The sequence below is a fragment of the Melanaphis sacchari genome, unplaced genomic scaffold (assembly GCF_002803265.2).
Source record: "Melanaphis sacchari strain LSU unplaced genomic scaffold, SCAv2.0 Contig1_pilon_pilon, whole genome shotgun sequence".
In the NCBI taxonomy this organism is placed as follows: domain Eukaryota; kingdom Metazoa; phylum Arthropoda; class Insecta; order Hemiptera; family Aphididae; genus Melanaphis; species Melanaphis sacchari.
In genome coordinates, this window is record NW_020270976.1 from 4,444,584 (window position 1) to 4,470,061 (window position 25,478).

At 27.7% G+C, this 25,478-nt stretch overlaps 3 protein-coding genes across 3 annotated transcripts; 2 read left to right on the top strand and 1 right to left on the bottom strand.

The window, feature by feature from the left end:
* Positions 1 to 1,855: 1,855 nt before the first annotated feature.
* Positions 1,856 to 23,949, bottom strand: LOC112593332 (adenylosuccinate lyase). The gene is made up of 9 exons (XM_025337718.1): positions 23,643 to 23,949; positions 5,221 to 5,424; positions 4,303 to 4,427; positions 4,042 to 4,199; positions 3,643 to 3,794; positions 3,330 to 3,547; positions 3,078 to 3,258; positions 2,073 to 2,249; positions 1,856 to 2,007 (listed from the first exon to the last, which is right to left on the bottom strand). Exons 1-9 carry the CDS (start codon positions 23,781 to 23,783, stop codon positions 1,918 to 1,920), a joined length of 1,446 nt encoding a protein of 481 aa, XP_025193503.1. The 5' UTR covers positions 23,784 to 23,949; the 3' UTR covers positions 1,856 to 1,917.
* On the top strand, positions 8,294 to 10,316 carry LOC112593333 (protein snakeskin). The gene is made up of 3 exons (XM_025337719.1): positions 8,294 to 8,677; positions 9,133 to 9,339; positions 9,815 to 10,316. The coding sequence occupies exons 1-3, from the start codon at positions 8,627 to 8,629 to the stop codon at positions 10,037 to 10,039; spliced, it is 483 nt and encodes a 160-aa protein (XP_025193504.1). The 5' UTR covers positions 8,294 to 8,626; the 3' UTR covers positions 10,040 to 10,316.
* On the top strand, positions 13,044 to 19,544 carry LOC112593334. Its single transcript, XM_025337720.1, has 4 exons — positions 13,044 to 13,158; positions 13,937 to 14,997; positions 15,834 to 16,001; positions 18,721 to 19,544. The coding sequence occupies exons 2-4, from the start codon at positions 14,926 to 14,928 to the stop codon at positions 18,922 to 18,924; spliced, it is 444 nt and encodes a 147-aa protein (XP_025193505.1). The 5' UTR covers positions 13,044 to 13,158; positions 13,937 to 14,925; the 3' UTR covers positions 18,925 to 19,544.
* Positions 23,950 to 25,478: the final 1,529 nt, after the last annotated feature.

Here is a 25,478-nt window from a genome sequence, read left to right on the forward strand (position 1 = left end):
AAATAACAAAATATAACTTAATGTGTATGTACATAGTTATGTAAGGATATTAAAGTTAAATGATACAAATATACAATTAATAATTATAAACCATTTACCTTGGACAAAGTTGTAATTTTGCATCGGTCCATCGTCTAAGATCACAATTACCACAACTGAGTATAACTTTATCTTAGTTTGTGTTTAAGATGAGCTAAATAATAATAAAAAAAATAAATAGATACATCTATTTACTACTTTTTAATTTCCCAAAAATACCTACTACACGTGTTAAATATTGGCCAGTTATAGATGGTTTATTAAGAAGGAGGAAAAAGAAAGATTTGTTAAATATTGTCCAAGGTGAATGATAAACTTAGTCTAAACGTACTACTGAGTACTATTAAGTGTATAATACAAACTTATTGTACATTTATATTATTTAGTTCCTTATAAAAATCTAAACCCTTTGTTATGATCCTAATTCTTAAACTATGTTTTAAAAAAATTTTATTTTAAGTAGTAGGTACTTATTAGAAAGTTGTAAGTATGTAAATGTAAGTAAACGTAATATAAAATTATAGAGGACAGATGTTTAATATATCTTATAGTTCTACTATTATGGATATCCCTCTTATTAATTATTGTTATCTTTAGAAATTATTCAAAAGTTTAAAATATAATATAAAATAATAAATAATTTTAGTACATTTATAAGAATTAAGAATACATCAATTTATATGTACATTATAATATATTATTCTAGCAACTTATCCTCCCTAGCCTCCAGTTTCTAAATTGGAAGTAAGTTGATGAACGCTTCCTTTCTTCATGTCTAGTACTCTATGTTTACTTTTTTAGTTTTTACTCATTATATTATTCTGTGTATACACTATACAGATTGTAACTAACCTTTATAAATAAACAATAAAAAATAATTTACATTGTAAAATACTGTTTTATAAACAATGACTAACCTATTTACAAAATTACCAAACGTAAATATATCATACTAATGTTATTGGAACAAATAATATTGATTTCAAAATAAGAAAATTATTTTTAAAGGATTGATTAATATTGACTTGATGTTATCACCAAGTTATTTTGTTATATCAGCTTTAATCAAGTAATATTCACATTTTTGTAAATTAATTATTACCTAGTAAGTTATTTTAGAGCTAAATAACTGCTAAATGCTAAATGTTTTTTTGAGTTGTTAAAATAATATTAAGCGCACCTCAACAGTCATCGGATCATACTATATTACAAAAATATAGAATGGGAGCTTAGTTAGATTTGATAACTTTGAATTTTTTACATTAAAATTGTGTAACCTTCACTTATAATTTAAAATTATTAGGATCTTATCATAAAACCAATTATCACTTATTTATTCAATTTTTAATAATTTGTATTAATAATGTAGTTTGCAATTTTGTTTTAAAAATTTTAAAAATTAAATATAATGACCAATGATATTATTATGTAGTACCTAGTATTAAGAAAGTGTAAAATAAATACAAATTTAATTATAAGTTAGTTACATTTTAAACTGAATTACTATTTCATTAATAAAATATTAACACTTTTTAATTACTATACTCTGATGAGAGAATACCCTGTGCCCAACAATAATTGATACGTCTGTATATATTTTAAAAATATTAGATATTTCATTTCAAATTTGCACAATATACCTTATATAGCATATAAAGTTGTGTTTTTAATTATACGACAAGGTAATTTAAATATAATAATTCTTTAAGTCAGTGACATTTTAAAGGAGAAACAATTAAAATAAATGATTATTTAATAATTATATTGATAATATATAAAACTACAATTTATTAGGAAAATGTACTAATTTAAAGAAAGTAAAACTTTGAAATTTTAAAATATGGTGAATTTAAGTGAATATTTAAAAAGTATCTTGATTTAAATATCCAATTTTGTTGCTGTAGTTTTGATTTTGGAAATGTATTTGTTGACCACAGGCTGTACTTCTTCTCTCAGAAAATGTGTTACCTAATTACAATTAACCATGTTATTAATATTTAAATAATAACTAAATTCATTGATTGAATATTTACTTGATCAGGTGCACACCCAACAAAAGTTGATGGATCTAAAATATGTGATAGTTGATCTAATATTGGTGCAAAATATGGATCATTCACAATTCTGTCCATAAGATCATTGTCTTTACCTTGAAGACGAACTGTACTAGCTGCCTCCAGTGATAAGACTCTTATTTTTTCATGGCACACCTGAAATTTGTATTTATTTATACACAAAATTTTATAAAATAAAAGTTAGTAACGACAATTTTGAAAGTAATTTTGCTCTATGATTGAATTAATATATCTATTAGGAATGGCTAATGAACAATTATTATTTATTTATTTATTATTTTTTTTTTTTTAATAACAATGATGTTAAAAAAAATGATTGATTGAATGGTATTTTTAAAAATAATAAATGGTTTTAGAGTTTTTGTGTGTAAGTGATAATATGTGATTTATTTAGTATTAATTTATAGAAGTTAAGGTGTTTTAATTTTTTAACAATTTTTTTATTTATATGAATATTTAATTATTTATTAATTAAATAAAAATACTTAAGAATAGCGTATCTATACTAGAAATAGAAGTGGACGAGTTAAACCCTTCTTTGTTTCATAGTATTAATGTAAATTAAACTACAATTTCTTCTAAATGAATAATATTAATTACATTTTATAGATTTAAAAATCAGCTTATATTAAAATATATGGTATTATGTAATTTAATACAACAAAATGCCATAAAATTCATAACAAACTGACATAGTTTATTCAATATTAATTTATAAGATAATATATTGTGCACCTATTATTCAATAATTATTAAAGATTAAAATATCATACTAATTTTACAACATTTTATTTATCAGTTGTAGTATTCTAATTTTAAAATTAAATTTATTACTATGGTATAATAACTACAGTTTAAGTAGGTACTAAGTAAAATGAAATTAACAATTCACAAGGGAGTGGTTGGATTACATTTTAAACCACAACCAAAAATATTAATGTTTACATATTTTCTGATATTTACTTGTCTATCTCCTCCAGCTTTGACCATTGCAATAATTATATTTTCTGTTGCCATAAAGGGTAAAACTTTCTCAATATTTCTTGATATAACTTTAGGAAATACAGATAACCCTTCGAGAATATTCTGTAATGTCAACATTACACTGTCTGCAGCCAAAAATGCTTCTGATAAACACAATCGTCTAAAATGGCAAAAATATTTTTTTTAAATTTTTCTCAAAAAAAATTGTGGTATGAAAACAATAAAACAAACCTATTTGCACTGTCATCCAATGTTCGTTCTAACCACTGTACAGAGGCAGTGGATAAAGGGTTGTTAACCAGATTCATTAGATATCTAGCAATAGAACAAACCCTTTCACTTCTCATTGGATTTTGTTTATAAGCCATTGCACTTGAGCCTATTTGAGTGGGTTCAAAAGGTTCTCCAATTTCATTCATGCCAGCCAATAGTCTCAAATCTGTACACATCTTTAAATATATGATATATAATAAATTCATAATATTATATATTTTTAACAAAATAAAATACTATGGGATAACATTATAATAATATATTAATATACCTTATGGACAGCAGCCCCAAGAATACTTAAGGATGCAACAACTTCTGCGTCAACAATTCGAGGGTATGTTTGACCCGTGACAGAATATGAAGATGGGAATCCGGCAAGCTTTGTTACCCTGTTATCCAATTCTCTGACTTTTTCATAATCACCTGTGGAATATTGAAACATAATATTACGTAAACAGACATTCAATGCAATCGATAGATAAGTGAAGACATTTGGGTTTACGTTTTTTACTATTACTAAATAATTTGTCAAAATTAATTTTAATTATGTGTTCAAAATTATACGAATTTAAAAAAAAAAAAATAGATTATTCCCATTTCATAGCATTAATAAGTGAATTGATAGTATTTAATGATGGATGGTGGGGCGGGGGTTTTTTTATTAGATTACCGTTGAAAAGTTGTAAGAATGACGCTTGGGTACCGGTGGTTCCTTTGATACCACGAAATTTGAGGTCAGCACGAACACGACTTATGTTTTTTTCACACAAAATCAAATCTTGTAGCCATAGGCATGCACGTTTGCCAACCGTGGTCAGTTGAGCAGGCCTGAAAATTTAAGTGTAGAATTATTTTACTTTAAAATTAAATTAAGCGCACAAGATTGTCCATAACATAATATGTATATATTGTATATACATAATATACTTACTGAAAGTGCGTGAAACCCAGCGTGGCCAAATCCTTGTGTTTATCGGCAAATTCACCCAACGTTTTCACGCAACCCGCCAGTTTCGGTAACAGTATGTCGAAAGCGTCTCTCAAAACAATCAAGTCCTATGAATAATAATGAAAATAAAAATAAAAAAAATGTGAAATACTTCTGGGTCCTATAAATTATAATTTTTGAGTACGACGACGCTGTGACTGCTGGATGATATACCTAGTAGATTACGAGATGATCGAGAAACTAATGACACAGAACAAACATTCCGTTTCAGATTCAGAGCGATTATTAATTACCTATATTTCACTAGGTGACCTGCAGCTACTCGAGCCGTTTTAACGGTTTTACTTTAAACCCACTCAATGACAATAATCTACGAAAACGCGTGAAATAATGTGTTTAATATCCCAGTAGATAACAATATGTAGGTAATTTGTCAAAAATCTATAGATGTACCCAGTGGCGTAGCCAGGGGGAGAGCTGAGGAGGTTGTGCTCGGGGGGCCTCCCCCCGAAATTTTAAGAAAATTTAAAAATGATTGTATATTATTATTAAAATAAAATATCCAAAGTATTTAAAGTATACAAGTATATTAAATCAATATATGTGAAGGGTTATAGGAACAAGAATCTAAAATAAAACTTCAGCATCTGCGCATGTTCAAATTATATGGAAGAACCTGAGTATACCACAGCTATGTAAAAAATTGATCAGCCCCCCCCCCCCCCCCCCCGAACAAAAATCCTGGTTACGCCACTGGATGTACCTAATAACAATAAAATTGAAATACCGCGTTCGTGACGGGTCCAGGAACGCGAATCACGCGTGTTTATTCTGGAGAAAAAAATCACCAACTCCCAGTATAGAATAGGTACCTACGGACTCCACGCCCCGGGAACTTACGGCGTTGTCTCCGATGTCGCAAGAAGTGGCGCCCAGGTGAATGATGGGCCCGGCGGTCGGACAACACGCGGCGTACGTGTGCACGTGAGCCATGATATCGTGTCGAGTGAGCTTTTCTTCGTCGGCGGCTGCCGCGAAGTCCACGTTGTCCACGTTGGCGCGCAGCTCGGCCAACTGTTCGTCGGTTATGTCCAATCCCAATTCCTGAAATCGTATAAGAGTAATAGGTAAATAATCGAAAATCGCGAAGTTTCGTGTGCTTTCGTATATGTGCAGGTACCTAACTGCACGCATTACATATTTTTACATCGTGATCATCACGACGCGGTCACTGCGGTGGGTACGAGTACCTATAATTACGCGTGCAGACAAAAATACATCAAGTCTTTCTGCGCGCGGGCAAGAGATGATAAACTCAAAAACTGTGATACACAGACACGCCATCTCGCTTTGCTCTCACCGTAAAACATATTGTATAAAAAAATGTATATTATACATCGCGATATTTTGTAACAAGTAAGTAACGACTTTTTTCTTTTTTTTTTTTAAGATATACGCGTAGGCGGTAATAACATGAAAATAACTCGAAATGTATTAATAATGTTTTAATTTATTTACCATAAGCGATATAGGATATATTAAAGGATATAGTAAAATTCGATTATACGGAGCTTTACACAGCACTATTGTATACAACACGTTATTCACCCACCAACAAGCAACAACTATTATAGGTAACTTCTTATAATAGCGATGTAACGGAGAGATATACATTGGAACAATGACAAATATACACAAAAATATTTTGGTATATTTATCAACAATTAACCTCACTAATCCAATGAAAATGTATGTTTTAAATTTATGCTATTTGATTATATAGTAATACATGATAAATAATTGAGTAAAAATGTTCAGCTTTTTAAAACATAGTTAATTTTTTTTTTTTTAACTAACAAAAACATTTAATTTGATCGTACTATTTTTAAAGTTGTAAAACTTTTAATTTGATAACGTTGACTTTTTTTGTTATTCGACAATTGACTAATAACCATAATCATGTTCTAAAAAAGTTGAACCATGTACCCAATCAAGTTTTACTCAATATTATAATAAACAACTAAATAGTGACGCTGTTTAGTAAATTATTTTCCAAGATATACAACTTTAAAACAAAGCGTTGAAAAAAAATTAAGAATACACATTGTTAAAAGAAAAAAAAATGTACCTATAGGTAGATTATATATAATTTGTAATAAGACAATATAAAATACTAAGTGTAGGTATCTTAATAATAATCATTCCATTAGGTACAGGCATAAATATTGTCTATAATAATTTATGTACAAATTTCAAAGTTGTTTATACGTAGGCACAGAGTTTGTATTCAAGGAGTGATGTAAGAGCATATATACCATACATTAGATCATTTGCATATACATCCGGGAAATCCTCAAATACAACCGATAAACAGGTACATAAAAATATATGGTTTGATAGCATGCCTAACACATGCATAAAGTATGTACAACAAACAGTGGCGTATATATAGGAATTATTTTCACTACGAACCAATTGCATTTGTAATACGCCGGTGGACGAGGCGAGTTATAGTTAATAGCTATAACATAATATACATATTATACATTATTGCATTATCATTTATCAAGATGACGTATTAATTGAAACTGAAATATGCCAATGGAGCGCATGCGCCGGTAGCCGCATGCATTGTACGCACTATGGTTGTCTGCACGCGTTATAATTATATCCGCCAATAACGATTTTATGCTACCCGAGACCTGAACATTAATAATATTATATCCACGTCATTCGGCGGACTATATAATTAGGTACACAGTACGTAAACACATGCAATATTACTGTAATGTATATAAATTAGGGCCGTGTACCGGTAAACTGCTACATTACCAAAGGACTGTAAGGAGTACCCATACACAATACAGTATTTTCTACACATTTTGAATCCTTCAAAAGAGTTATTGATAGTTTTGAAAGTTCCTATCAATGTTGTAAACCATAATATATTATGTAACAATCAAGATTTTTAACATGATATAACATATAAATAAATATTAATCGATTCACATAATATAAAATTTACCACCTCAAAAACACACGCTCGACGCTTTTCTACCGTGGCCAAAATATTATTTATCACAAAAATGACACATGCCGCAGTCAGTTCGACAGTCACCATCAATACAAACGGAACTACCGCACCTTCCAAAATACCAACAATTAAATATTATTTAAAATATATTAATAATTATAAAGCTAAAGAGTCTTTTTATTGATAAAAAAATCTTTTGCGCGAGTACTCAAACCCCTAGCCACGGAAAACTTGTTCATAAGGAATATTAATCATTTCCTGGATAACTTATAAAATATCGTGATAACGTTCCCTCGCCCAGATTACAGTTGATAAAAGCTACAACTTACAAGTTTCTTTTCGATTGGACATTTTAATCTCAAAGAAACATTTCCATGTCTTTTCCATCATTTATTAAAAATCACGTACATGATATTTTATTTGTACGTACCTACATTTTATATTTTTATACTACAATAATAATATGCCATACATAAAACTACTCTCAACAAAAGACGAGACAAAATCTTTAATAAAATTGTTACCTACAAAACGTTTATGGGTGCAGCGGCGATTAAATTCCAGTACCTCAGTATGTATATCACTTATACATAGGTATATATACCCATTACGCATTCATTTTTATAAATTAAATGCGATTTAAGAACGCTTATACATTACCGTGTTATTACTCACTACGAGTATATTTAACACATTAGTTAACACATTACACTAACGTAAAACCTATACATGTAAACACACACACACATATTATATATTACACAGCATATATTTATATATATATATGTACGTATACGTTTTTATGTTTTTTCTTGTGCACACAAATATTTAATCTAATATTTCATCGTTTTTTTACGCGCTCGCACACACACACACACACACACACGATCAAGTGCTAATACCGATAATACTTATAGCATACTATCATACGACCGAAAGTCTTTGGAGTGTCTACATATTAAATACAAACTACATATCATTATGATATAACTGTATAGATGCCCATCCTATATACCTGCAATGTGCACACACGAAGCCACCGACGATATGGTATAGGCAGATCGTCAAACACACCGTCATAAAGATAACGCTCTAACGTGGTAAAGCTCTCATCCGCCGCGTTCAACACGTCGTACAATCGACTGCAGTGGCAACTAACTGCCATCAGTGGCAATATATCTATCGCGTAGGCGTGTGCAATTCGTCACACAACTAGTACAGACCGCGGACGACGATTAAATTGTTTAATATAGGCTCTGAACGGAATTCGCGATGGTCAACATAGCAAGCGTAGGGACGGTGGTCATCAAAGTCGTAAAATTGGTAAGTGATTTACAGCAGAAATATGTGAACGTTCGGCAACGGGAATTTTGTTTGCATAATATATATATATTATATATACAGTAGCGTTGCAAACTTTAAATTCTTCAAAGTCTATAATATATTAATATATAAGTATTTCACTATCTCGCGCGTATCACGATAAAAGCATTAACTGTTAAATATTTGTGTAACTATGCCTGTCGTAACAGTAAATACTATAAATTATTACCCATCGGCCATTATCCAGCCACCCCGTCCATTAAAATCATAGGCGGCTGTCTGTCGATCAGCCCCCTTCGCCGAATGCATTTTTTTAAAGCTTATAATGATGTCACGTTTTAATCGAACCAGAAATTCTACTCTACAGGTCATGTTATATTAAAACATCGTGGCACGTGTATATTGTATATACTACTATATATTGAATATATAATATGTAAAATGTAAATATATAGGTGTTGAACATAATCATTTTGGTTCTATATCGAACCGGATATCGCGGAGGGTTTTTGGGAGTCGGCGGCACGTGGAATTTAAACGAAGAAAAAAATCCAGATGCGGAAATCGTCGCTTCTGGCATTTTTGTCGGTTTTTTCATATACACCGTCGTGATACTGATATCGTATGGGTTCGGGTCCAACCACCAGAAGAAAACACTTGTGGTAAGTGAAAAATACATAAATTATATAAGTATATGATAAATATACTTCACATTTATAGAAAAAACGACAAATTTGTTGTACTTATATAAGTTAGCCGTGATCAATTATTTTCATTTTGGCACAAAAAATAAAAACGTGTAGTTTTACAGGTGGGCGACTTATTATATTTCACAAAAAAGTTTGTTATTTTAATTTCGTGTTATGATGAATTGTAATAAAATACTATGACATACTTAGAAACTATATTTTAAATAAAATATAAGAGCCTATGAAATAAAAAAAGAGAAGGCCACTTATGCATAATCATGAGATATATATTAATATAATATATATGAATAATAATATATACAATAATAAATTTTAAGCAGAACTATGGCTATGTTTTAGTTTTTTTTTCAATCAAAGGGACTTAACGCGCTGATTAATAGTCATCGTATATACTTTCGTTATATATATGTTTTTACTTTTTTTCTAGGATATCATAATGAATTTCGTCGGAATGTTCATGTTTATCGCCGTAGGTGGTATAGCGCTCCATTATTGGATTGGTTATCAGAACGAAAACAAATACATCAGCGTGTCTTCTGAACGTGCTATAGGGATCACGGTAGGCGTGTTGTGCGTTCTTTCCGGTGCCATTTATCTAGTGGACACTGTACTGTCGTTTATACATTTTGCGAGAGAAATGGAGTTTGATTAAGAACGACTGCGACAAATTTAAGTTAATTAAAATATAGCTAATTTACAAATAAGTTTGACGATTTTGCTCTTCGAGTGGCACAATTAATAAAACACATATATGAATGTGTATTTGTATATTCTCTGGAAATCTGTCGGTATAAATATGTATAATAATATTCGAAAGGATACCGTGAAATATAAACACGAGAAAATGGTCTACACGAGTGTGTGTAATTCATCATAGTGCTTTAAAATCGTTTGAACATAAATAATAATATTGTTAATAATTACTTAACTTCCTTTTTCTACTTATTTTACTGACTTATTACTAATTTACACCTAACGACATTCCTATCACGGATAAGCAATAATAGTGTTTTTTAAATATAAATAGTCTTATCGTTATATGTTTATATTATATCATTTTATGTTAATAGTTGGTTAGTTGTGTAATGTGTTATATTTATATATTTGATTGCCATGTATGTAATTACAAATACATTACACCTGCGATCGTTCGTATTTGTACATAAAGAACTAATTTAAATTTTTTTTAACACGTATAAAGGTTATATTATATATATTATCTACAATCTACATTCGACACAGACTTCAACTGATCGCTCTAACTACAGAAACATCAATTTTAAAATACCATAATACGAACGTACGCATGAGAAAATATTAAAAGCGATCATTGTAAGAAAACATTTTACTAAAGTACTATGTACGATCCTCAGTAAAAAATAGATAGCTAATCTGTAGTACCTATTGCAATATTTGTTTTATTTTGGTATTTTTCATTCTTTCTAAGGTTTTTTTTCGAGGGGCCGTCGATTGTAGTAATAAATAGGTAATACGATGGTCTAAATAATAAATAGTATACAATAATATTAATGAACTATTTAAGTATTATATTTAAAAGCGCAACAATTATAAAATAGAAAATATTATGTAGATTGAAATTTTAAATTAAAACAGTTGGAAATTGTTTAAAATTAACGCTCCACTGAGTATTGATAAACAATGTACATAAACATACACCAAAGACTATGAATCCGGAAGGAGTCCCGGAGGAAATTGCACTAACACTGCTTATAACATTATAAAACAATCGCAAAAAATAAACAGAATATGTGAAACAAAAATATTGTTTCATTATATTGCACTTAAATAGTTGTATAGAAATCAATAGTTTTTATAAAATTTTTATTAATTCATCGAAAATAATTAGTTATTTATTAACGTACTTAAATATAATAAATTATGGTATAACGTACTATTACAAAAATTACAGATACTAGTAATTAGGATAAAGAGTTAAGTAGGTACCTATAAACAATAAAGGTGCTATTTAGTTAGAAATTTTCTAATTCAAGCGTCCAGAATCTGAAAAATAAACTTGGATTCAACGTGATCTAAAATATTATATACCTACTATATTTTTTACACACCAATTCAAACAAAGATGTCCAAGTGTTATATTCAAATATATTCCTATCATATACCTAGGTAAATATTATCTTATTATATTTGAATTGTTATAGCTATTTCGTATGTTTTATTTTACACTATTACCTAAATTTGTAAAAGAAGACTCGGCCCATATATTTTATAATAAATAAATACATAATATATTATTTAAAAGAATTAAAAACTCAAATATTTTTCACATAAATTTCCAGAAATAATAAATTATCAAAACTTAAGTAACAGCACAACCAACAATTATACCCTTTTATTAGTGTATCGGTAATAAATAAAACGATTGTAAAATAATTACCAGTTTAGTCACTTAAAATTTTATAATATTGTTCTATTTAATATAATATTGTAGGTATAATACTAATGATTACTTAATATACTATCTGATGAATGCGATCCTATTTATGCTGTTTATATTATATTATATTATATGGACTGATATGAGTAATACAAATACAAAACAACTCACGTGAATATTAAAGTAAGCTTATATTATTATTATTATTATTATTATTATGAAAGATATTTTGAAGCACATGAAAGATAGATAATGTATTGACTAATAATTACTACAGTACCTACCTATTTCCTATAACATATACCTATACGTTGTCGCCAGTGTGACTATATACGTACTCTAAGACGTATTATACCACTGAGTAAACTGACTGCAACGAATTATATAACAATATTGTACTTATAAATCTATATATTATTATATTATACATCTACATACTACGCACTCCGCTAAGCACAAAATCGAAGAGGAATTAAATACATTTATAAATTTGTTCAAATGTTACATTTTGATTCATTAAAATTGTCGAAATAACTGATGATTCAAAATAATACCTAATGTCCTAATACGATAATAATATAATATTAAGGCAAACAATTAGATGGGAATACGCTGTTGAAGTTTTTTGAGAAGTTAAGTTATATCTACATCATACATAATATGATATCTACACACATCTTATTTTAATAAACAATATACTATTGCTTATATAATATTATTTATATTTTACAGAATGACACACGATACACATACACAAGAAATTCTAACGATAACGAAGAGTTATGAAGATTAAACAATATCATAGATATCTCTTCTGTAGAACCTAGAGTTAAGATTTAATTTTTACATTATTTTTTAAATACATGGACAAGTATATATAGCAAAAAAGATTATAATTTTCAATGTATATACTCGTATACAATCCAATGACACACAAATAATATAATTGTATATAAAAAAAGTGATTAACCAATGAAACGTTTCAGTAGGAAAAAAATCGACGGTATTATCGCGCAATAATCAAGCCAGCGAAAAAAAGTTAATAATAATTGAAAAAAAAAAAGGTTTTTAATAGAGGAAAACGATTAGAAAATCAGAATAAATAAAATTACACACTAGAATACACACTAGCAGTGCAGAAAGGGCTAATGAAAATCCAATGATTGTGCGTATATATCCATTATTATTTATTATTTAAATATATAATATGTTTAATCGTAATATTATATAATATGGCGTTAGGGTTTTTTTTTTATTGACGTTTTAAATTAAATAAATAAATTTAATAAAATATGTGGATAAGTTATTAAGTTACCTACCCACAGACAAGTCATTTCGTATGAGTTATTTTTTCGGTAAGTATAATTATGAAACTTAATTAATAAATAACGATAGTGACAAAATTAATACGTTTAATTGCTTAGCCATACTTGCTGTACGCTTATAAATAGTATATATTATTTACACACATCTTACTTAAACTTTAAAAATTATAGAACTATTTGAATTAATGATATATTTTCATCTTATAATTAAAAGGTCAAACAATTATGTGATAATAGCAGCTTCTCTCTAATAGAGTGATTATAAAAAAAACAACAATTTATTGACAACAAAACTAATAATGAAAAAACACCCCGCATGTGGGGCATAGAATTTATTACACTAAATATTGTATTTATTTTATGGGCAGGATCGGCAATAGCCCCACTCATCGGTGAGGAACCTTGAGGGCAATACATTTAACGACCCTTTCTCGTGCTTAGCTAACTATTTATAGAAAATTATAATATATAATGTAATTTTTTGTTGTTATTGTATATATTGTATTTTGGATTCGGAGGTGGAATAAATTATTTCAAATGGCGTGAAAGTAAGCACATGTATAAATGATACCATTACATAAGTAGGTATATACAATTTGTATAAAATATTACAAGGGTGGTATCATACTTTTATCCATTTATAATTTTTATTTGTTTAACACTAGACACTCAATCCACCTATAAAAGAGGGGCGGAATTTCTCAAGTGAATCGTGCGCTAAAAATACGATTCTGTCATATAGATAAAATATCAGTATTTCCATTATATATGTATTATTTTTTTTTATTTTTTTTTTTTTTTTTGTCAGGGTAAATAAACAATCATTATAAGCAGAGTGAAAACAAAAACAGCTTTCAGAAATAAAAAACAAAACTAAACAAAAAAAACTTCAGCAAATATAAAACAAATAATTTAAAATTTTTCGCAATCTCGCTATATCCCATGGTTTCGCGGCCGCTGACTTCGATTACCGATAATAATTAACAGGTTACGCGAAGGCGGTGGTGCAGTCGTATACTTAATTATAGTGTATTGTTTGTTTGGTAACGAAATAATAATATAACATTTTAATGGGTTTTTGCTGCTTTCTGGTTTTCTCGCAACGTCTGTCGTCGGAAAACATCTCGTGGCGGGAAATATGTGCACGACGCGTACACGCAGACCTAGATTTACAATATTATGTGCAGCTAGTGCGTCCGATCAATTCGTCTCGGGGAAAACTCGACCGGATGATATAGGTAGATATATGAAAAGCGTTCAGCAGCCGACGTTCACACCCAGACGGACCGAGACGGGAGAGGGGCACAACGGTGTCGGACTAAAGCAATATTATGATATATACCATGCCTAGTATAATCAGTTCATTTATTTACTAAAATACACGACCGAAGTCTTATCTATTTGTCATTTGACTTAGCCATTGTATATATATATAAATAATATATACATAGTACATACAGTGAAAATACATAGGTAGAATATTTATACATGCTTCCTCTCTCGCGACTTGTGCCGTGGTGATAAATATATTATATAAACAGAATACGACGTAAAAAAAACAAAACAGCACGAACAAGAGTAAAACGCGACGACGGCGAAGAAAACGGGCACGTCCGGCGGTAGGGAGCGGTGTAGTTTTTTTTTTTATATAAGTAAATTTGGATCGGTGCAACAGTGGCGGTCGCGTTCCATTAGTTCCAATTAAGTTGTTTCGCGCCCCTGTGGAGGTGCAGTACGCATCGTGTCTGTCGCGCAACAGGATTAGTCGACAGTCTACAGTAGTCGGCCTACGCGAACATGGCCAACGAGAAATCACTCAAAGAGTCCCTGCTGGCCGCCTCACCGTTCCTAATCAAAGTCGTGGAAATCGTGAGTATTATATTAAAATATAACTCCAATATACATATATATATATATATTATACCTGGCTGTATATTATCACCGTATACAATTGGACATATTATATATAAATTTAAGTTTCGACGAAGAGATACAAGCCGTTTGCTTCAAACAGGCCATCGTGTGACGTTAATGAAAATGGTAATATTCATACTTAGATAACGACGGTGTACCTACCGAAAACATGCGATATACTTTCGGAATTTCGATCTGAAGCGAAGGAATTAAAACAGTTTGCAATATTATATAAGTACAGAGCATAAGCATACTATCAGATTACCTATATAGTAGGTAGGTACCCGCTGTTGATTAAATATTTTAAAATAGGCCATGCAAAACTTGTTTACATAATATATTTTGGACCTAATCGAACGAAAATGGAAAATTTACTTTGGCCAAGAGATTTTTCAATTTATATAGCAAATACATAGTTTCCGAGGGCAAATAGAAAAAGCAGAATAAATGTAAAGCTGCGAATGTTTGCAGTTTTTCTAAAATATCAAGACAGGCCGCAAAGAGAGTTTCTCTATTTAACACTTACACGCTAATATACTTGCATCAGGATCGTTTTTTTTTTGAAGTTTTGCAATTTATTCTGTTTGATATTATTATGTGTGCGTATCCCTCTGGGAACAATCTTTGTATTTCTTACAATAGAATATTTGAAATCAATAAAATGTAAACGCAGCGAAAAGCAATTATGCTTTCTAATTGAAATCTATTCGTCGACTATCGCGGGTATCTAAAAATAAAAATACCTTCAGATGGTTGCATAATTCACGATTTCCTCGTATTTATTATTTCAGATATTGGGCTTGACTAGCATTTGTCTGATCATCAGCCCGTACTCGTCGAGACTGCACACCAGCACCGGTAGAGCAGGTTTCGTGTACTCGGCTCTGTCCGGCGCAGTCTTGGTCGACCTTCTCATAGTGGTCAGCCATTTCTTACAACAAAAGATACCGAAAAAGCCGGTAAGTTAGCTGTTACCGTTAATCACATTGGTAGTAAAGTAAAGAATATAAGAATACGCGGAAAATAGATTTTTAGGATATTCTATTATTGCCTATACGCATCGAGTATATAATAAAATATATAACAAATCTGTAAACATTTTTTACATTTTTCTGGTAAAAACAAATTTTAAAAGAAAAATTAAACAGACAAAAGACGTTTAAAATACTTATGAATAGTATTATGTACCTATTTATATTATGTTCACAGTACCTTTTTACAAGGATATTACATATTATCACCAATTTTTTCCTCGCAAAAAATATTTACCATTTACACATTATCATTTATTACGCATTTTTACAAAAAAACAATGTAATATCTTGTATAAAGTTTTGATTTATTCAAACCTTTTCATAAACATTTCTATAAAACAGTTTGAAAAACATCAAAAATTTACTAAAGTGTGATAATGAGCAGTGCATACTACTTTCGTCCAAAATTATTATTAGGAGGTTGCAAAAAAAAATCAAAAAGGGTCATAGCCTATTTGTATCTCGCGGTATACCTTTTTTTTCGTCCCGAAACTATCGATATAATCGATATCAATATGATGTTAATAATAAAAAAAAAAAAATTGATGTTTATTTTATAATATAATATAATATAATTTTTAAAAAATAAAAAAATCCATATGTTTTACATTTTGTCATAATAAGACGAATTGTACTGAATTAAAGTAAAATGTGAAAATATAATAAAGGTAAAATACAATAGATTATCAACGTAATTTCTATATCTTATCGAATCTAACAACTAACAAGTTGTATTATATATACATGTTTCTCTGCAATTTTTACATCACATAATACACATATATAGGTTATAAATACAATATATCATAATGTACCTAATTATTATGATATACCACGATTGACACAGATTAATTATATCTACAAATTGAATTGTCCTCATACCACAAATAATGAAGTTTATTATACAATATAGTTTATAAACTAATTATACAGCCGATTTGCCGGTTAAAAGTTACAACCTAAAAAATATACCTTTTTGGTGGACGCAAGTAATATAATGCATCCATAATGAGTATACTGTAAAATGTTTGAGAGTTAATGGTCAACTGTAATCTCTTTGTAACAAAGAATTGTGAACATACAATATATTTTTTGAAAAATACTATAATTTTGTACTACACAGTAAAATAAATAGCACTGGAGGAACATTCTCGATTAAAAATATTTCCTTGCAAAAAGGTGTTTTAAATATAAAAATGCATACAACTGTTATTTCAGGCATGTATACAGAGAAATGAGGTTTTAGGGATTCAACCCCCTTCCCTCCGAACATTTTTCAAAAATCGGAAATATTATATATATTATAATAATATGATTGTTGTAAAATTTGTAAGATTCTCGCGGCCTCGTCGTAATTTTTGTTTGTATATATATTTACATAAATAGACAAATTGAACTCCGATTTCTATATAGGTAGGAACTATATAGGAATAAAATAAAGTTTAATGTAATATTTCATCTATTAAATTTGTATATAACATTAATTAATAGTGACACGCACTTTTAGGTTTTATAAATAGAAAAAAATACGTGAAATGGATGAAAACACATCAATTACATTTATTAAGGTTTAGATAAATTGTAGATTACAAATCAGAATTGAACATCACGTCGTCACTTATTGATTATGGATTATAGAATCTATTTATTTATTTTGAAGAGGCTAGTTTTCATAATTTGTAATTAATCTAGATGAAAATATCACCTACTACCAATATTTCACCGCTAAGTTTATATATTATTTTAATTAACTAATTTAAACTTTATTTTTATACAAATTTTTTGTCTTTAAGATTACATATTTTCAATTTTAATGTACCTAATTATTTTATAGATATTTTAAATTAAGAAGATGTTGTACTCACTGTGTTGTATCAGTCTTAGTTGTAAGACTGAGATTTTATGTTGCAACATAGCAAATTTGTGTTCATCGTTATATTTTTTATGATGTAAGCTTTAATATTAGGGTCATTTTACGCATATTATCGGCTATATCCTAAAACTTAAAGGTAAGAGTATTGTCAAGGACATCACTTAGACTTTTATTGATATTATTATTTTAAATTGGGTTATTAACATTTTAAAGTTTTGACATTATGCTTAGCTTTAAATCACTTTAAAATTAAAATGCCAATAAAAGCATAGATAACGTTCTACGTAATAATTTTAACATTCAAGTTTATTAACTGGTAAATTAACTTTAATAGTATAAAATTGATTTTGCTGAACACAAATTTGCTATGATGTACGTTAGCATAAGATGTAAATGCGTACACGATGTCCTCTTTATCTTTCAATATTGAGAATAACCAAATTTAAGAAAAAGTCATGCAGCATCCTTGTTCTTATCTAATTTCTTGCTATTCAATATCATTTATGTTTGGGAAATTATGTACCTATATATTCAGGGGATTAGCTCCCCAATGCCACCACCGCTTATTCAACACTATATTATTACATGGTATTCTATAGTATACAATATTACTATGACGGTCATAATATATTTAATTATATTACAATATTGTACTACGGTCAAAGATGGTAGACGAACTTACTATATACTGCGTGATGATAAAATATTACACTTGTCTTCGTGTCGTTTGTCATAGTATAATAAGTTGTGTTTTTTTGTCTACATTTTCAGTGCTTAATCGTGTCGTGCTGGTATGGTGTGATGCTGGCTATAGCCGCCGGCATAATATTCTCCGACTGGAGAGCGCTCCAGTTCGCTCTCCAGGTACGTCCATCCAAGAACAGAATGGATCTGATGATATCCTCGGCGATCACAGCCACTCTGACATCCATCACATTTTTCGCCGATTTTGTGTTGACTTTCAGGTACGGATGAAATCGCGCAAATAAAGTATACGAGTGCCCATCTGCCTATCTACATCGTATACTCTGCCACAGGACATAATTTAGAATCGGCTTTTAGAACATGTTATTTTTTTCATAGTTATCACCATTTTATTATTTATCAAACGTCACAAAAAATTCACAGCTATTCATTATATCATATCGACGTTTTTCTCACGTAAATTGCACTTTTTTATGTATAGTTATAATAATAATAACACGACGAATACAATATTGTAACATTAAATTCAGCAACCCTACGGTTCACAGATAGCCGATAGGTAATACATAATATATATTAATGTACGATCAATATATCTGGGGTCCGACAGTTAATGTAATGATACTGCCGTAAAACAAACATACAACAAAATTTTTTTTAAATTTTAAACCAACCTCTATCATAAAATACATAGATGTATAGAAATTAGGTATACAAAGTCTTATATTACTGTTTTTGCAAACTGCATTTTATTTTATATTCATTAAGAAGTTTGTTTAAATGGCTAGATAATATAGTCTTAACAATAGTTAATGGTACAACTTGCTATGTGAAAAACTAAATTATAATTTACATCAATCAAGTGCTTTTAAAACTCAAAAATTGATAGCCTTAGAATTTTAATCTAAAAAAACTCAAAAAATGCGAGTAATATTTTAATTAAAAATCATAAGATTAAATTGTACTTATAAGTATCTCTAGGCAATGATTCAAATTTTTACTAAGTTAATCCAACTATTTTTTCGCCCATTCAGCATAAACTGAAAACTTATAATCTACTGCCTACTACCTAGCCCTTGTGATAACCTCATTATTATATCTAATTAGCATATATTTATATATTTTTTACACTTTAAATTATGTCATATATGTTAACTATATTTGTAAGTGATACTATTATTTTTTTACTAACTATTTATATAATTCATATTATTAAAAAGGTAGTTTGGTATTTGTGTCTTCAATAAACATAATTTTAATATTATGTAGAATATAGACCTATTTACATACTATATTATGGTTATTATGGTTATTTTTTGTTTTAATAAAACAATACCTCAGTATATATGTTTAATTAAATAGACATAATAAATTTTATTATTATTAAAATAAATGATAAATTTAATATCAAGAATTTAAAAAACATTTTTATTAAACATAACATCATAAAGTATTAATAATAATCAAAAGTTAAAAAAAAAAAATATATATATATATATATATATATATATTAATTTTATACAAATATTAATTGGTCAAATAATACACTCATATATTATATATTATACCAAAATAAATATAAAAAAAAATTAATTATAATGTTGAATAGTGTAATTAAAAATTAAGGACTGAGTTTTAAATATATTAATCATTTTAATTATTTTAATAAAGATAAAAGTAAATGTGTTATGTAAGATCTAGAGGAACATTTAAATTTTAAGGTTACTAAATGGAATCATTTGTTGGAATGTTCTATAGGTTAATGGTTTTTACAAATATTTTATATATTAAGAATTTCTGTAAAATGTATTCAATGATTGTTAAAAATTATAATTTTTTATATTTTTGCACTGTATTTCAATTTTCTAAAATTAATCTATGGTATATTAAATAAAATAATTTCACAAAATGTCATTAATATGTGTCTCAAGATATCACAGAAAAATTATATTTTATTATCTAAGTGCTAATGGAATATTTATGTTACACACCTAAGCTTATAAAAACATTTTTTTTAATCAAATCTTAGTGTTATATATATCTATGGTATTGACATTATTTAAAACCAATTTCAGTAAAGAAGAACGATTAGTCAATAAGACTGTGGGACATTGTTAATGTAATATAAGTACCTACATATCTATCACATTCTTGGTGTTTGACACTGATAATCTTTCCATATATCATCCACGTTAAAAGGTTGATTAATAGAACCTAAAGAGTACTGTTCTAATGTATTGATGTTCTGACCAGTGACAGGAGATAAGTTTTCATTATCAACTGTAAAAAATGATGTACTTATATTTTCAACTATGGGATGTAACTTTTGGCCTGAATATGCAGATAGGGGATATGAGGATTTAAAGTAACTCGAGGTGTTTACTTTGTTTGTTATTGTTGGTATTATTTGAGACTGTTTTTGATACTTAGAATTTAGCATATAGTTTGTACTCTGTTTAGTAGTGGATAAACAATTTAAATTTGTTGAAAACGGCTTTTTAAATGTATGGATTTTAGTTGGTAAACTACATCCAAAATCGTTTGAACTATTGTCATTAGTCCAAATAGTGCGTAATGGAAATTTAGGTAAGCTATTTTCTAATTCATTCATATTATAATTCTCTACAAAAGAATTTAACGTTTTAAGCTTTTTTACTTCTTGCTGTTTTTGGGATAATTGTAGACCAACAACCTTTTGGTTATTCATATTAAATCTAGACGGATGAACATGAGAATCCATATGCATAACTGGTGCAATAATTTTATATTCCTTGTCATTATTTTTATGTTGCGTCAAGTTAACATTTTCTTTGCTGGGACAGTTGTTAATGTGATTCGGTTTAAATGGTTTAAATAGCATGCTTTTGGATGTATTTGTTGGTGATATATTAATACGTTGATTATTGTTAGGAATAATAGGAACAAATCGCACTCGATTACCTTGTGGATTTATTGAAATATTCTTCTTTAAATCTTCCCACCTTTCCTTCAATAGAAAATTTAAAAATGAATTGTATATTATTATTTAAAAGGTGTATCTAGACAGCAATAATATATGTTTACATAATCTTTCATTACTACCACGCTATAGCTACACTAATAAAATGTTCATCTACGCTGTTAATAATATTAATTATGAATTTGTAAAATTCCAAGCAAATAATATATATAATAGCTACTTACATAAAACAACTACTACTAATATTGAATAATACAATATTTTAATTACACATTACAGGTTTGCTTAAACCTAATTTAACGTTAATAACCAAAGTTGTTTTTAAAATTAATTCAATACTAAATTATACTAATAGGTCATTATAACAATCAAAATCAATGTGATAGAATATAACTTAATTATTTCCTTATTCTTTAATATACAATTTCCAATCAATAATAAAATCAAGTACTTATGAGGAAGAAAACTATCAACCTCAATCATTAACATATATAGGTACTTAAGCAAGCTAGTTTTTTAAATTCAGAATTCTCACGATCATTAATTAAATAATTCCTTAGTATTTAACATTTTTGGCCCTCTAAAATCTATTAAATATGTAGGTAGGTACTTTGGTTTTAAGTTTAGTATAATAGGTAAGTATAATTTGTATAATATATCTAACTTAGTTTAAATATTATGTATATTAAAATATAATCTTACAACTTATGATAAGTATAAATCACATTGGGTAAGTAACATTTTAAGGGAAAGAAGAATAAAAACTACAAATTTAAGCTAAATAAAGACATAATCTTACTTCAACAAATATATAAATATAAATTTGATATAATTATATGCTATTATTTATATATTTAATATTTGTGTTGATATATCACAGTTAATTAAAATAAATTTAGTACAGGAAAAAATAGAAAGTAAAATATAATCTAATATATTATTTGAGATTAGTAAATAAGAACTAAAATTTTTTTTATTTCATTCATTTCATTTAAATGTAGTTAAGCAATTGTCATATAATTTTCAAGTCATTAGGTAAAATATCATGAGTAATATTTATTCAATTATTAGTTAATGTTATTTTTCCAGGGGGAAGTGCCCTTTTTTCCTCCCCCCTAAAGGGCAACTATGACAATAAGTACCTACTTATTTCAGAGATTTATATTTTAGTAAGTGTTACGAACACCTGAAATACTAAATAAAACAACTAGATATACTAACAATAAACAATGTATCTATACAATAAATTGTATATCATAATGACAAAAAAAAAAGTTTGTAAGTTGCAATTGATAATAAGTGTAATTGGATACCTAATTGAAAAAAAAAGAAGAATATTTACAAATAGGTATAAAAATCTAATTTAGATGCTAAGTGGAACGATAATGATGTTTTTTTTTATTTTTTGTAGTTGTTATCACCTTTTAGAACATTAAAAATACTTTAATTTTTAACTAAGAGAATAATTTCTGATAGAAAATTAGATCTAGTTGTTACTTAATTCAAAAGTGAAAATTCCCAGTATTTAATTTAATAATTGAAGAAAACAAAAAAAAATTAAAGAAAAACAGAAATATTAGCAGAAAATTTTTTTGAAATAATGTATTTCATTTATTTTAAAAACAAATACCTAACAGTTAATAACAATTAAATAATGTGACATAAATTATACTTATTATTATGATAATAATTATATTTTAATAATATAGGTAATAAAAGCAATATTTTCAGCAAAAACTGAATCAACCTATCATAATAATAATAGTAAAATAAATTACTTGAATAACAATATTAAAAAACATAAAATGTACTAGTGTAATATATGCTGACAGGCCAGAATTTTTTTTTATATACAATGCTATATCATTGAATTTAAATTTAACACATCCATTACAGTGACCTATTCGATACCTAGATAATATACTGCAGAATGGTATTCACCAACCTTTTTTAATCATAATTTATATTTTAAGCAATGTGTGAAACCAGAATGTTAAAATAAATGACTATGGATGTAATAAAAAATTACCTGTTCAGCTTGGGCTAGCAAAGTCCAAAGATTTCTCCATGTAGTAAATTTTTTTCTGTCACTAAAATTGAATTTCATTTCTGTCGATGCATATCTTGTTGAAAGAGGAGATACATAAGTATCATATACAGAGTTAGACATGGTTTAAATACGAATAATCAAATTTAAACTATAAATTGAAATCGAAAAAGTTATAACACGATAATTATAGAATATTTAAATTGGAACAATATTAAAAAATTGTACAAAGCTATAGGCAGAAAACTGTTTAGAAAATACAGATCAACAAATTATATTTAAAACGTGCTTTGATCATAAATAAGAGATACTTATATTATCTATCGGTTTCAATAATGAATGTTGATAAGAGTTATCTATTTTCTACAATTATTATTTCTTATCATGATTTTTTTATTAGTTTTTAAATCGAAAATTAAAAATCCTTATGGCTTATATTATCAAGACATTCAAGACAGTCGAAGTTCAAATACCAACTCAATTTTAAATTTTATACCTACTATAGAAATATTAAGAGAACATCGTACTCACATGTGTTGTCTCCTTCTTACTAACGTACAATATAGCAAATTTGCGTTTAGCCGAATTCGTTTTATACTGTTTATTATACTTTATTATATAGTACATGTATGTTAATAAGACTAAGTCAGGACATGAGGGCCATGCCACCATGGGGTACGATGTTTTTTTAAGTTTCCAGTTTCTATTAGAACTTTAGATTAGAAATTAATAACTTGAAATGTAATTTAACTTAAAAACTTCTCTATTAAATACTAATATTGAATTATTCTAAAAATTATTATTTTAGTACCTACCTAATTGCTAAGTTAATGTAATATTCATTGTTAATATTATTTATGATAATAATATGTATAATAATGCATTTTACTAATAAAAGATAATTAACTATGAACTATTCAGTCAAAGTGATAATGTTAATCAGTGTAATTACATAAAAATAATTATGAAATAACTTAATTGTTATAATGTTAATGTTATTAAAAAAAGTAACGGCTTAATATGCGGTCTATAAATTATGTTTTTTTGTCTATCAATAAAATTGTGTTGACCTAATTGTTTTTTTAGTGTAGTAATTGTCATTATTGATATGATGTACCTATACAGCTATATTATTTTTTCGTAGTAAAACAAAACCAAAAAACTCTTCTACTTTATAACAATGGAATAAAATGAAATTCAAATAAAATGTTAAAAAAACAGAAAGTCTCCTTTACTAGATTTACATCTAAAAACATAAGTCTTAATTATTTTTTGAAGACTAACTGATCAAAAAGATGCAGAAAGTAATTAATGTCAACATTTTAAAATGAGTTTAAAGATTAGGTACCTAGTTAAATTAATTGTTAAATTAAATTTTAGATTATGTATCAAACTGTAAATTCTTGCACTTACAGATTATGTATCAAATCGTAAATTAATGAAAGTATAGATCACAAATTGAACCGTTAGGTAAGTTAAACCTAAACAGGTTTAATTTTAAATAATTTTCCTAATTTACATAAGTTAATAAACTCAAGGTAGGTTACATTTGTTTTTAATTTTTTATTAAATTTTAAGATATAGTTTAGATCTTCAAGATTTGGATATTTTTTATGACATAAACATTTTTATAATATAATTAAATTATAGTTAATATTATTGGTTAGTTTATATTTTTTTTATAATTTTGTTCTTGGTATACCTACTTATTTAGCATTATTATTATCATAATCATTATCTATCTAAACTAATTTACAAACAATATCATTTCAAAAGACACAACCTACTTGTTACTACAGTTTTATAATATCATGTAAA